Source organism: Orbicella franksi, chromosome 3 (genome assembly GCF_964199315.1).
Source record: "Orbicella franksi chromosome 3, jaOrbFran1.1, whole genome shotgun sequence".
NCBI lineage: Eukaryota > Metazoa > Cnidaria > Anthozoa > Scleractinia > Merulinidae > Orbicella > Orbicella franksi.
This window is the reverse complement of record NC_138147.1, coordinates 25,600,345-25,613,988: the sequence shown is the minus strand read 5'-3', so window position 1 is coordinate 25,613,988 and position 13,644 is coordinate 25,600,345. Positions and strand designations below refer to the sequence as shown.

The following is a 13,644-nucleotide window of genomic DNA, read 5'->3' as shown; positions in this document are numbered from 1 at the left end:
TGTCATAGTGTCTCATTTCTACTGATTCTCTTCTAAGTTGTCTGCATGGTTATAAGTAAAACCAAAACACGATCGCCATTTAGTTACAGATCTGATCTAGGAACCCCAGTTTACGGGGTTGGAGAGGTCAGAATAGCATCTTTACTCAATGGAAAGGTGATTCCCCCGTGGCAGAGGGGGAATTGTTTTGAAGATCAGGTGGAAGTGTCGGCTCTTTTGGGCTTGTCGTTTTGTTCTTGTTCTCGTTGGATGTCCCAAACGTCCATGGAACAACAGCTGCAACAGGGCCACATCCTGTAATATTCCAACCTGAATGTCCTGTTGAGCACTCCGTATATGACTGGGTTGATTGCAGAACTAATTGATACCAAAAAGACATTGAGGAGATATACTCGTCTGGGTAAAGAGTGGTTCCCCGTGGCAGAATCAGTAAACTCGATAACAAACACAGGGACCCAGCAAATCGTAAACCCCAACACCATGGCAAACAGGGTCTTGGTAATGTTTACTTCCTCGACACTGATCCTCGAACTCTGAGCACCTATTGAGTCGATAGATTGAAACCTTTGTCGATGTTTCTGTACTTTCAAGAACACTTTGGTGTAACAAAATGTTATGGAGCCAAATGGAATCACGACTATGACTAAACCCAAAACGCCAGTATATATCTTGTCGATGGTTTGATGGTGAAATTCAAGCACGCACGTGATTTTGCCTGAGTGGAAATGGAAATATGCCCAACCTGTGACCAATGGTAAGCCGAGAAAGAACGCAGCGGAAACTACTACAGCGAGCAAGGAGAGCACCACGAACTTCTTTGTGAAAATTTTGCGAAATAGCCAAGGTTTTACCACTCGACAATAGCGGTTGAAAGCAAGTAGAGCAATCGTTTGCAAAGAAACAAAGGCCAAAAAGAGAACTGCAAAGCCATGCACTCCACACACCTCCTGTGAGTACCGCCATTCGCCCACAAGCAGCACTCCCCAAACCAGTGGCATGCAAAACATTGCCATGGCGACGTCAGAAATGGCCAGTGCAAAAATATATTGAAAGGTGATGGTTTGCAAACGAGGATTTTTATAAACGATCAAACAAACGAGAATGTTTCCAAATAGCGCCATCAAGTTGATTATGATATACGGGGTCGTCTCTATAATGTAGTCGGTAGTGCTCCTGGAATCCATTATCGCTATTAGATCATCATAAGGATTTCCTTCTAAGGTGCTATTCATTGTTGCGGGTTGTTGATTTGCGACTTGGCGGCTCTGTTGAGAGAGAGAGAAAAAAATTTTGTTGTCAACAAAACCATGGTTTCGTATCTTGGCAAAAACAAACGAGCCAAAATTCCGAAATAGCTGAATTCGGCGAAAATTTAGGGGATACTCTTGTATAGCTTCAGCAATTTTCACGAGGCACAAATTGTATACCTTTCTGTTCTTCAATACTTTAATTTTGACTAGTTCCTCGTCAGTCATTGTTTTAAAGCTCATTTGTTTGGAGTCTCATTTTCAGAATTTTATGACCACATTTAGCAAGAAATCTGGAAACTCCATCTCCATTTTAGAAAGAAAATAAAAATGCTCAATATTTAATTGCGATCTTAATATTCCATTTTTTAAAGCTTCCTTTCAATTTGACTCAAGGCAAAATTACTGTACTTGAAAGTGACATTGTTATCGTAGCCACATAAGGTCAGTGACTTGATATCGCAGGATGTATCAGGACATTACACACTTCTCGCAAATTTAGGTAGTGTATAATGACTAATATCTCTTGTTTAAAGTACATAAGATTAAAATTCACTTGACACGTTTTGGCCAAGGAGTCTCGAGGTAAACGTGTACGTGTATGCAAATGAAGGCTAAACTACGGCAACAAGAATGACCCTTTGGTTTGTGACCAAAGTATCCTTTCAAACTAATGAACTGTTTTTCAAAAGCTTAAAATAATGTTAAAACCACTAATATCTATGACCTCTTGAGCCGTCTAATTTGTTTTGTCTTGTAACACAAAATCATATCACGGAAAGCAAAACAACTCGAATTTGAATCGAATTTCAGTTGGCTAGCAAATACCACTCATTCGGAAGCTTATTTCACGAAGTTTAAAATAAATTACCACAACTAAGAAGTTTGTTTTCACTCACTTAGTGAATCAATTACTTGCAGGAAAAAAAAAAAAATTGTGGCGTGAAAAATTCGGATCGAATGACAGATTAATCTAAAAAGTCTAAGTAAAGCAGTAAGTTGAAAATATCAGATCCTTTTAGGCAATCAATATGCAGGCTTTATGATAATCAGTGTACTTTTTTGATCTTTTCGATGATGACTTAAAATGGCAAGTAATGTCTTGTTTTATAAATAAATTCGTTTCATATTTTCTGAAGGTAAAATTTGATTATTTAAATTTTAAATCGTCACTCCTGCTAAAGTTCCTTCCAATTTTCTAAAAGTAGGATGTTGCTTCAGAGTTATCTGTTCTTAATCTCTCTCCTGACAATATGGAAATATACGGGCATTGTCTTGTAGTGTGTTTCCTAAAAAGATGCTATTTATTTAAGCAATATCTACTGATGTACAGCCTAGTGAATTCTAGAGAAATGAAAGCTAAAATGCTTTGAGACACCCGCTCCCATATGGCAAAGTAAATAAAAGCTTTGCTCAAGGTTCCATTTACGCCAGACCGGCAGCTCTTGTTCAAACATCTCCTTTCACATCGAGCAAATCTTTTTTATGAAGTTTGTTTATAAATAGATCCACCTAAAATTCACCGGCGCGGCCTTTAGAGAATAGCATACCAGATGTTACTTCACTAAATAAGAATTTGGGTTGATGCCTTTTCTAGGCATGATTAGATTATTCGGAAGTCTAATTTAAAGCGCAAGGCGTTACTAAATTAATTGGAAAGATACGGGAACAGAAAGATTAAAAAAAAAACAAACAAAAAAAAAAAAAAAAAAAAAAGTTGGAAGGTCCCACGACTAAAGAACCATGCTCACCCGTTCATATTTCCCTGTTTCTACAATGGAACGGAACACTAACATCGTTCTCTTATGCTTTCAGAACAAGTCTCTTTGGGTTGAAATGGTCACTTCACCTTTAAATGCGGCTTTTATTATTTGTTGTATTAGGTAGATTTGGTAAAAATTTTCGGAAACTTATATATCTAAAAATTTATTGAGATTAAATTGGAAAAATGGTTTTACCAGAGGTAAAATTTAACCGGGAAAATTTTCGTTGCATGTTTCTGGCTTTGCTTCATATGAAGTGCTCAAACAGCAGCTCCCGCACAATTGTCAGATTCTGTAAATGTACATTCAATTTCACTCAAGATGGCGGGGTTTTGCATGGCGACCTTAAGATCTACCTTAATATGAACTTACCTGCACAAACTGAACTAAAAAACTGAATGAAACGAACTATGGCTCTTCCTTTAGAGTAGATAACCAGGTCTCGCTATATCATGAAATATTTTCTTAATTTTTTTTAAAGCGGTGCTTGCCTTCCATGCACATGGGCTATTTTTAATGCAGTGGAAACGATACATTCACTTTTAAACGTACCTGTACATCGAGCGGCTAGTTCAGGCTAGCTGGACAGTATTCACCTGGAGCAAAGAAAATATCAAAAAACTGCAAATACACGCGGCCGCGACCACAAGCTAGAAGTAAACTAACAGTTGTGGTCATAAAAAAGCCACACTGGTAGCTTTCAAGTTATTTCGCTTCACCTTTGGCCGCTATTGAACTCAAACAAACAAAACATGAAATCGTTTAATTACTTTTTAGCCTCATTTGCATTCGTACCACCTCTGCTTAAAGACAGCTGTTTCAATCTTAGACGACAGCAACGATGGGTTGAACATAAAACGTGCATTGCTCCTTTCGTCTTGATAACTATCTTTTTTTTACTGTTTCTGAATTCATGTTCAAGCCAAAAATTGAGAATATTTGATACCGTCTCTATACATTAGCGTGCAGCGCTAACTATAGGGGACTGATTAGTTTTGTAACCTTGAAATGAGATTTTCCGAATGAAATTAAACAATGGAACTTTATCATTGAAGCGACAAAATGAGATTTTTTGACCGCCAACTCCCCCACTGTCATTAAGTTTTTCTTTAATACGAATTTTTCTTCAGGAAATCATCTTCCAAAGGAAAGCTCCTGCAGTGAGTGACGTATAGTCTTAAAAGATTATATTGAAAGTAACTTAACTCTGGTGTAGTTTGTCAACCTACGATTTCCTCATTGCTCGAAAAAGTCACTTAGCTATTGTTAGACGAGCTTGATGTTTTTTTTTGTTTCGATTAGAAATGAACTCTCGTATTTTTCTTTTTTAAAGAATTATTTGATGGCTTCTTGAGTTTTAATCTTCATCAGTTTTGTGACGCCTACGGAAAGTCTGAATCAGCTGTCTACAGCAGCAGTTAGTTACATTCAAACTGGAAATGGAAAAAAAGACGTAATTACTCTTGGTGCTGAAACTTCCCAAACGCTTCGATATTCACACGAAGGTCTTTCAGTAAACAGACACTGATCGTTTTCAAATGTAGTAGATTTCATCAACCTGTAACCTAGTTGGAGAAAAAAACTGGCTTTATAATTTTAGAATTACTTGTGATCAATCATTAGGTTGACGACGGAGAATGGAAACAGTCCGAACTGGACTAGGCAGACTCGGCAAAATCTTTTTCACTTGACCGATATATGTTCTATTACGTGCATTGTAAAAAAATTCGAGCATTTGGTACACCAAGCCGTCTTTGTAAGGTAAAAAACCGAACAAAAGTAAACGAAAACTGAACTACTTACAGGTAATAGATGCTTCTTTCTGAATATAAATGGTACTCTTGTGAAAATCAACAAATGTAATAGAAGAGAAAACTCAGCTGTCTTTATTCTTTTAAAATTAATAAAGAAAACACATTGCAATATTCAAGCCAAGACAGTTTCTTTACTATGGATATGTTATCAGTTTTATCCTTAAGCCATCAACAAAGGTAGGTATTATAACAAAACATCAGCAGATGACTGGATCGAGATTTTAACCATTTGATGGTCCTTCTGGATAGTAAAGAGCCACTCGTTTTAATAGAAAAAGCTTGATGGCTTTTTCTACAAGCAGCTGCTCTATTCAGAATTATGACGCCCCTAAAGAGCAGGGAAACAGCTTTCGAGGCTGCTCACATTTGAGTCCAGAAGGTTGAAGCCTACTAATAATTTAACGCTCACAAACGACGACTTTATACAAAAGATGCACTATTTAACTGCTATACACTTATTGTTTCGCGAAAAGATAGATGATGAAAGGTAAAAATTAATTTTCTTGTGAAGTTGCGTGTTGCCTGCACTAGGAGCTCTTACTGAACCTTTTCTTCCTATTAAAAAAAAGAAACAATAAATTAAAGACAAGTCGACACAACTTGCATTTTATCGTCGGAATCATACCTAATCAAAAACGGTTTTCTTATGGTCTACGAGGCAAACAACATGGAGTTGTGATGTCATATCACGTAATTGTTATCCAAAGAGCCGCCGTTTATTGCCCCCGCAGGGTTTTGGCCCGAGGAGGCACCCTAGGATTCCCCGCGTGTATACATAAAAGGAATTTCAAAAAAGTAAGAAATGTGTTGGTAGTATGCAAAGCGTTCTGGATTTGATGAAACTAAGCGCGCACGGTGGTCTCGGGTAATGTAGGGCAAGGAACGCGGGCTCACAAAACGGCTGTAAAATCGAGCCTTCTCTTGATTTCAAGGTTCTCGCAACCACGAGTTTGCGTTTCGTCGTCTTCTAGCAGCATTTCAAGGTTCCTGTAGCCACGAGTTCTACTCCCCCCTGGATGGGATGCTAGTCCATCGCAGGGTTACCCCCAGCATTAAGTTCGCCGGTACCCATTTATACACCTGGGTGGAGAGAGGCACTGTGAGAGTAACGTGTCTTGCCCAAGAACACAACACAATGTCCCCGGCCAGGGCTCGAACCCGGACCTTCTGTTTACGTCTCGAAAAAAAAAATCGACTTCCGTTCTGCTTTCGAGATACGTTTGCTCATATATCAAGACAAATGGTTTGTTTAAGCATCAAATTCGAAAAGCAGAGTAGTTTGACTTAATTTTTTGTTTCGCTATAACTTTTTAACCTTTTTTTTTCCTCACAAAGTTCTATTGAGTGAAATTTTTGTAAAAGAAATATTGGTTTCCATGAAGGCAACCTATATTTTTTTTCCCAGAAAGTACTTTTTGCGTCCTTTCTAACGAGATATGGTAAACTGCTCTGTTGTACATGCTTTGTGAGAGTGTTTAATAGTTCTTATAAAACTGTTCAATATTATTGTCACGTTTCCAATTAGCAGAAATAAAAGAAAGCGGGGGTAGCTTTAGTGATAACTATTACTAGTTTTAGTGTTTTAGGAACGCTTTCGATTATGTTAAAATGAACACGTTTCGTTTCACGTCAAATTTCTGCTATGAGCAACACTGAGCAAAGGCATATTATTCTAACATGGATAGTGAGAGCAATCACTTAAGTTCCCAAAAATGCCATAAAATGTTTGGAACCTTCTATATTTTTTTCTGCGCTGGCGTATTCTTTTCATAGGTCTTTATGATTCATGGCCATTTCTTGAACATTCACTAAGACACAAAAGCCGCTTTTCTGCAGTTTTAACAAGACTTAACTAGCTAAGCATTTATGCAGCTTACTAATGAAGGAACCATGAATAACAAACAAATTTCCTATTCAAAATGAATATTTGCACTTTGAGACTGATAATTGCAGAACATGACGCCGTGGACTTCATTTTCACATGGCCTTTGTTGTTTTAGAAATACTAAACAGACGACAGCTAATTAACTATGCATATATTAGTGTCAAGTGGCCATTTTTTTTTTTGCAGGGGGTCCCCTTAACTTTAAGCGAATAAAGTATTTTGACTTACTGTCTCTGCCATAATCATTCACTCACCAAACCCAACATTTGTGGCGAGTTTAGGTCAGAAAAGGTAATTTTTGTTGTATCACCTTTTGCCTGGTCTTCTCATAGACACACTCTTAAAAAACAAAAGACAATTCGAAATTTAGAAAATAGTACCTGTCAATATGTGGTTGCCATGGAAACACCACGTGCCATAAAAAAAGGAACTCATATCAAATTGTTCCCAGTACCTTTCAAATAAATCTGTAATGTGTACATTTGCAGCTCAGAATATGGAATGGGGCAAGGACAAATCCAGTTTTTTTTTTTCTTTTTTTAACAAGCTTCGTGTTATTGCTGCGCTCAGTATCAGCGTTATCAATTCTACATTAACATGTAGAAGTAAGGAAGAATTAATAGGAACTGAGATGCGAATATGTAAATGGAGGTGTGTGATGTGCACTTTTCATATCAGTAAATATTAATCAAATACATAAAAATATCTCAAAAATATAAGAATTCAATGATTCATATTAACACCGGAATGTATGACAGAAGGCTAACACGACATTTCAGTTGAGTTCTGCCCGGTATAAAACTTTATTGACATACTTCACAGAGTATAAGTGTGCGTTTTGCCCTTTCTTGCAAAATATCCAAGTTCAGCTGTATTTAACTAGCAAAGTGACGCTTTTCTTTATGGACTTTCTGGCTGGCAGTTTTTATTATATTCTTCACTTCATCAGAGTAAGCACCCATCCGCTATCTACCCCGCTAAAGGTGGATTCTATGGTGATTGCATAGAGACAAAATAATATATTTCTTCTTGATATTTTTTCTCTAATACCTCGGAAATTTGTAGAAATAGGAAAACGATCTCTGGTTAAAAATTTGTTTAAAACGAGCTTTCGACTACCAGTCTGTAGTCTTTAACGAGTAATAGATAGAAAGCGCGAACGTTGAAATATATACTAAGAAAAGAGTGAAAACACAAAATTATAATAAAAAACAATAGAAATGCTTGTGTGCGAGTAAAAAAATGCTAATGTGATTGACAAGGGAAATTTCCGTGTTAGAAAAACTTTGGAATCCTGGCACACAGCAATTACGAACCATGCTGACAATAATGCGAAACAATTACCAAGACAATATTCAATTCTATTTTGAACCTCACATTAGCATTTTTTACTCGCACACAAGCATTTCTATTGTTTTTATTATAATTTTGTTTTTTCACACTTTTCTTAGTATATATTTCAACGTTCGCGTTTTCTAGCTATTACTCGTTAAAGACTACAGACTGGTAGTCGAAAGCTCCTTTTAAAACAAATTTTTAACCAGAGATCGTTTTTCTATTTTTCCAAATGTGTTATCCTGGTTACTGATGTATTTTTAAACCTCGGAAATGTTAGGCAATTTTGCTTCCGTCAACATCGTGTATTGTTGTTACCCTCTGGCTTTACCTGGTGTTAGTATCGGTTAAGCGCGATAATTGCCCATGCTATGCTATCCTCTATGCACATGCGCTATCATAAGTAGCACCAGAATATTATACGTACGTAGAAAACGGGAAAGTTGGGCTATGCACCGAAATTGTCGATAAATAATGTTCGGAAAGGAACATATTAACTACAGCTATGTTCTTTTGCTTTCTAAATTCAAATAAAACTTCAGAATAAGCCGTCATACATATTTAGACAGTTTCAGGCTGATGATAATGAGAAAAGAAAAACAGACAATGATAGTTATAACGGTGTATTGTATTGATGAGAACTTCCCAGCTGTTCATGCAGACAAAGGCCACTATCTATTTCGGACATTCGGAAAAACATTTCAGAATGTAAGCATTTAAGCTAGCATTTCAGGTGCAGGTGTCCGCGATTGTATCCAGAATGATTAGTTTCACATGCAGATTGCACGCAATTTCATCACAGTGGTGTTGGCTCAGTTTAAAATGGGACACTCTTCTCTGAAGTAGCGGGGTAATTATCAGACCTACCGTAGAATCCCGAAAGTAACGGCCCCGGTTACTTTCGGATTTCGCAGGCAAAAGGGGCCGCTACTTTGAGGTAGTTGTTACTTACAGGTAGCCGTAACTTTCGGATGTTTAAAAACTTTTGTACTTCATCAGTCGTTTCAGACAAAGCGGACGCGTAACACACAAAATTAAAAGTTTCGTTTATGTATGTTCCTAACTACCCATAACCAAAGCAGACTGTATAAACAAATCAAAGAGCTCAGTACATGTGAGGCAAGTCGTGAATGTGGTATTATGTTATGGTGAGATGTGCGGTATTATAGGCGAAAATTTAATTTTATTACAGTTAACACTATTACAGTCGAACCCTCCCTATTAAGTGGCACCCCATCAAGCGGCCATCCCCTATTAGGCGGCCAGTTATCAAAGTGCTGAAAGTATTGTTAGTAAAACACTGTAAATAAAACCTTTATTTAGTGGCCAGTTCTATCAGAGCGGCCGCCAACTAGCTCAAACCTCGGTCAAGATTTTTTTATTAAGGTATTTACCATGTTTTCTTCTGCTTCCAGGGCTCGAAAAATTTTTGAATTGTTTTTTCCTTTGGGTTAGTAACTCTCAAGTTTTGCTTGCCCAGGGAACTTCTCCGCTTGCGCGGGTTTTCAAACTCCCAAAACCCTAAAAGGAAGTCATTTACTGGCGTGTTGGAATGCAATAAACCCGTCTGACTTGTTTGCAGTCTTTTAGTGTTGAATACTTTGCTTGCTATTTCATGAATTACACGCTGATTATCTTGGCTTTTATACTAAAACCAACCAATGGCTGAAGCCTCGAAGGTCGTGTTCGACGCCGTGAATATTAAACTGCATCTTGCCTAAGTTAACCCAACTAGCAAAAATCATTTTGAAGAGAAGCAAGTGAAGTTAAAAACAAGTAAAATTAAAAAGAATTCGGCTTCTCCAGGTCAGTTTCCAGTGACACAGCTAAGGTGTCGAATTTGTAAAGCCGGCAAGTATATACTTTTTCATTTGAGTTGAGCCTCCCGTAAGCGACCACCCAAAATGTCAAGCCTAGGTGGCTGCTTAAGGGAGGTGGTCGCTTACGAGAGCTTACACCATATTGGATCAAAATTTTTGCCTCATTAGCATATGGTAACTGTAGAGACTTATCCCACGTTTTAAATGTTTTATTCGCGTGAAAAGTCAATTTCGATACTTCCCATTGAGAAATTTCCGTCTCTTGTACTACCCAGGAATGCGATAATCAGTTACAACACCTTATTATCCAATTTCTGCTCTATTATCTGTCAAGTGGTCACTTATGGGAGGTGAAAAACAAAAGAAAATTTCAAAATCTTAGTTCTAAAACTGGTCGCGGTCGCTTACGAGAGGTGTTCGCTCACAAGAGGTTCCACTGTAGTTTCAGTCGAGTGAAAATGTCTTCGTTTGAATAATAATAATAATAATAATAATAATAATAATAATAAACTATTTCCCGTCAAAATCCAGAAACATGTTTTTTGATGACTTAATTGTCAATTTCATTTTTATTAATAATATCAATGACACATTTTATTTCGGCGGCGCCCAAGTGTATTTCTATCAGAAAACTTATATGTTTCGCTAAAGAGACCTGCCATTTAAGGTGGCACAAAACAGTAATATTTCCGTGAGAAGCCTGGGCTCTAACGCGCACTTCAGCACGAAGCATCACGCGATCACACGAGGGGTCGCGTGATAGCGCGCGAGATCTAAAGCTTGCAAAACGCACAACAAATGTGGCGGCTCGAGGCCTACTTCGTAAAACTTTGTTTCCGCTAAGTTTAGTGGGCCGTTTGTGATATCGCTTATTTTTACCTTCGAAAACATCCATCTTTAAGGCAATTTTAAAGGGAAAAAAAAAACCATTTTTTTAAACCGCTGTGCTGGAACGTAAACGAAAATTGCGATGTTGATCTTTAAGGTGGCTGGTACCAGTTTTCTCGCGCGGGGAGTAGATCACCATCGTGCGTCACGCGTGAGAAACACGCACGATAGAGCTGCGAGATTTAAAACCCGAAAGACCAAAACAAATATGGCGGTGCGGGACTTTTTTCGCGCAAGGTCACTTTTGTACTGTTGGAGACGAAATTCGCATATAAAGAAGGCTTTACCTGCTAGAACAACTTTCGTCAATTCGGTGTATTTAAGAAAAATTGTTTCGGGAATTCAATGTTTCCCAAATTTCAAAGGCAACTCGATCGATCGTGACAGCCACCGGGAGCGTATAAAGGACTCGCAAAACATAGCAAATCCACCCAGAATTTGTATAAAAATCCTACAGAGTAAGCCCAAGAGGTTTTATTTAACGACAACTACAACTGTAAATGATGTTTTAGCAGCAAACAAAACAAAACGCCTGTTTGGAGCCCACTCGCCTGCGCGGGCACACGAAGCAGTCAGCGGTAGTCAAAACAGCTCATGAGCAACTGCTGATCTTATAAGTCTGGATTTTTGAATGCGTGTCTACGCGCGTGGGAATAACGGAACTCGTGAAGGCTTTTACATGAAAACAAGCCCGGCGATCCCTTCTTTTTATTGTTTTAATATTATATTATTATTGAAAGGAAACGTCAGAAAAAAAAAAAAAAAATTCTACGGAGGGAAATTTGCACTTTGGGCAAATTGTCGTTTTTCTAAGTTTACAAGAAATTGGCCCTGAATTATTTTAAAATTGTTGTGCATTTTCATTTTCTGGTGCCAAAAGTTATTGATTAAAAAAAAAAAAAACTCGGGGTCAGTGGGTTAATTTTTTAGTTATTAGTGACATAAGCGAAATATCAGGTCTGAAAAATCCTTTTGGAATGTTGCCATGGTAACTGCTGACGACAAAATAACAGCTGGCTTAGGTCAAGTATAAATTATATAATCCAAACCTACAAAAATATTGCGGTGGCCCTGGTTTGCCTTTTTGTTCTATTCTTACAAAGTTAAGAGCCATCAAAAACCTGAGAACTGGTACGAGCCACCTTAAGTTCGAAATTGAATCAGAAATAACTCTTCAAGTTGTTCAGTCCTGTAGTCAGACTCCTCCATCCGCATTGTGTTTGAGATCAGGATGGTTCTCTTTTAGTGACTTCTTTAAAGGGGTGCTACTATCGGTTAGGCGGTTAATTTCGGGCTTCAATAGGAAGGTGAAAAACGTTACTTTCGGGGAGCCGTTGTTTTTGGGGGGAGGGAGGGAGGCGTTACTTTCGGAATTCTACGGTATCCCACTTTTGCCGTGAATTCGTATTTTTGACTGTTCTGGCTTAAACAAAATGGAAAAGTGTTGAAGCCACCCTAGTAAGAAACAACCAAGGGGATAATTCAGGAATAATTCCATTACTTTGAGTGTCGAGCAAAAGCAAAAACCGTTAAAAAGCTCACCAACACCAACGTCGCAGGCATATTTATGTTCTTAGAATGCTCCGAAGTTCAAGGCTTTCTTATCCTGGTCCCAAAAGATTTGGCTTTTTTATTCTGTTACTCACGCACCGACGCATAATGAGTTCTATAGGGGACAATATAGGACCAGGCTAATCAAAATCCAGGATTTAAGTCAAGTGATCAAGATGTTATCTCGCATGCTAATTGGTAGAACAAGGCCAGGTAGAATGTAGGATTGTGGTTATTTGATCAATATCCGATCACCCCTTATACCACTGTTATGTTTCAAGAACTCTTTTTGTATTGATGAGCTACGTTTTTAACGTGATATAGTGTTGATACAGCGAGCCTCGGTGTTAATACATGCGTGTAAAATACTCACTCACTCCTATTCGAAGCAATGATCATTGCACTTGTTTTATGAAACTTTCCTTCTTCCAAAACCACTGATGATAATTATAATGCTTATGCCGTCGCCATCAATATTTTATCTGCTACGCGGCAAAGGTCGATCTTGCACGCGGGGAGACTTTGCGGAGGAAGGCCTAGGGGAACTTACTGTAAAAAATACAAATCCATTGAACTTTCAATGGGAGGGTTATTCCATGCTCTTTTTTTTTTTTTGTTTTTCATTTAGTAGCTCGAAGTTGTCTATGGTCAGCAAATATGAGCAGTATACGAGACTCGAACTTCAAATCAAGACTATTTGATATATTCGGGGCGAGTACCACATGAAAATTGTTTTCAGTTGAGAGAAACGTGTGGCCGTGATCTATATTTTTACATATAAGAATAGGACAATTTGAAGTTAAGGTCGAAAGTCAATATATACTTCTTTTAATCATTCTGGTACAGCTGAGAGTTCAACCAAGTGAAAGATCTCCTAACCCCTGTTCAATTAATTATTTGCTTCCTCATTCATTCTGGGACAACCTCGGTACTACTACCATCTTTTCGTCGAATGACCAGCGTCTTTGTGTTGACGGTGTAAACTGTTCCATCGCTGTTGTGACAGATCCCAACCACCTGGTACACACTGACTTCATCCCCTGGTTTGACCGGTATGCGAGCTTGGTGACTCTCCTTCCGAGAGAAGGAGCTGGTGGAACTATAACGCCAGTCGAATCCTGTGGTCTTAGAGTAACCGAGGTCAACCGAGAAGATGCTCTTCAGGTTCGCTCAAACAGTGGCAGATATGGAGTCGCTGCTGCTTCCACCGGCTGCGCTGGTTCGTGAGGATGTGGTCCCCTCAGTGATTGTAACCACCTTGGTGACTATTCCGTCACTCAGCTCGTTTCTTAACGTTGAAATATGGTCAAGCTGTTTAAATAATTCATATATAGAAAATAT

At 38.2% G+C, this 13,644-nt stretch overlaps 1 protein-coding gene across 1 annotated transcript; it reads right to left on the bottom strand.

Annotated features, from left to right (window-relative positions):
* On the bottom strand, nucleotides 1–1,403 carry LOC145482830 (histamine H2 receptor-like). Its single transcript, XM_081461469.1, has one exon. The coding sequence runs from the start codon at nucleotides 1,230–1,232 to the stop codon at nucleotides 195–197; it is 1,038 nt and encodes a 345-aa protein (XP_081317595.1). The 5' UTR covers nucleotides 1,233–1,403; the 3' UTR covers nucleotides 1–194.
* Between the last annotated feature and the right edge of the window lie 12,241 nt (nucleotides 1,404–13,644).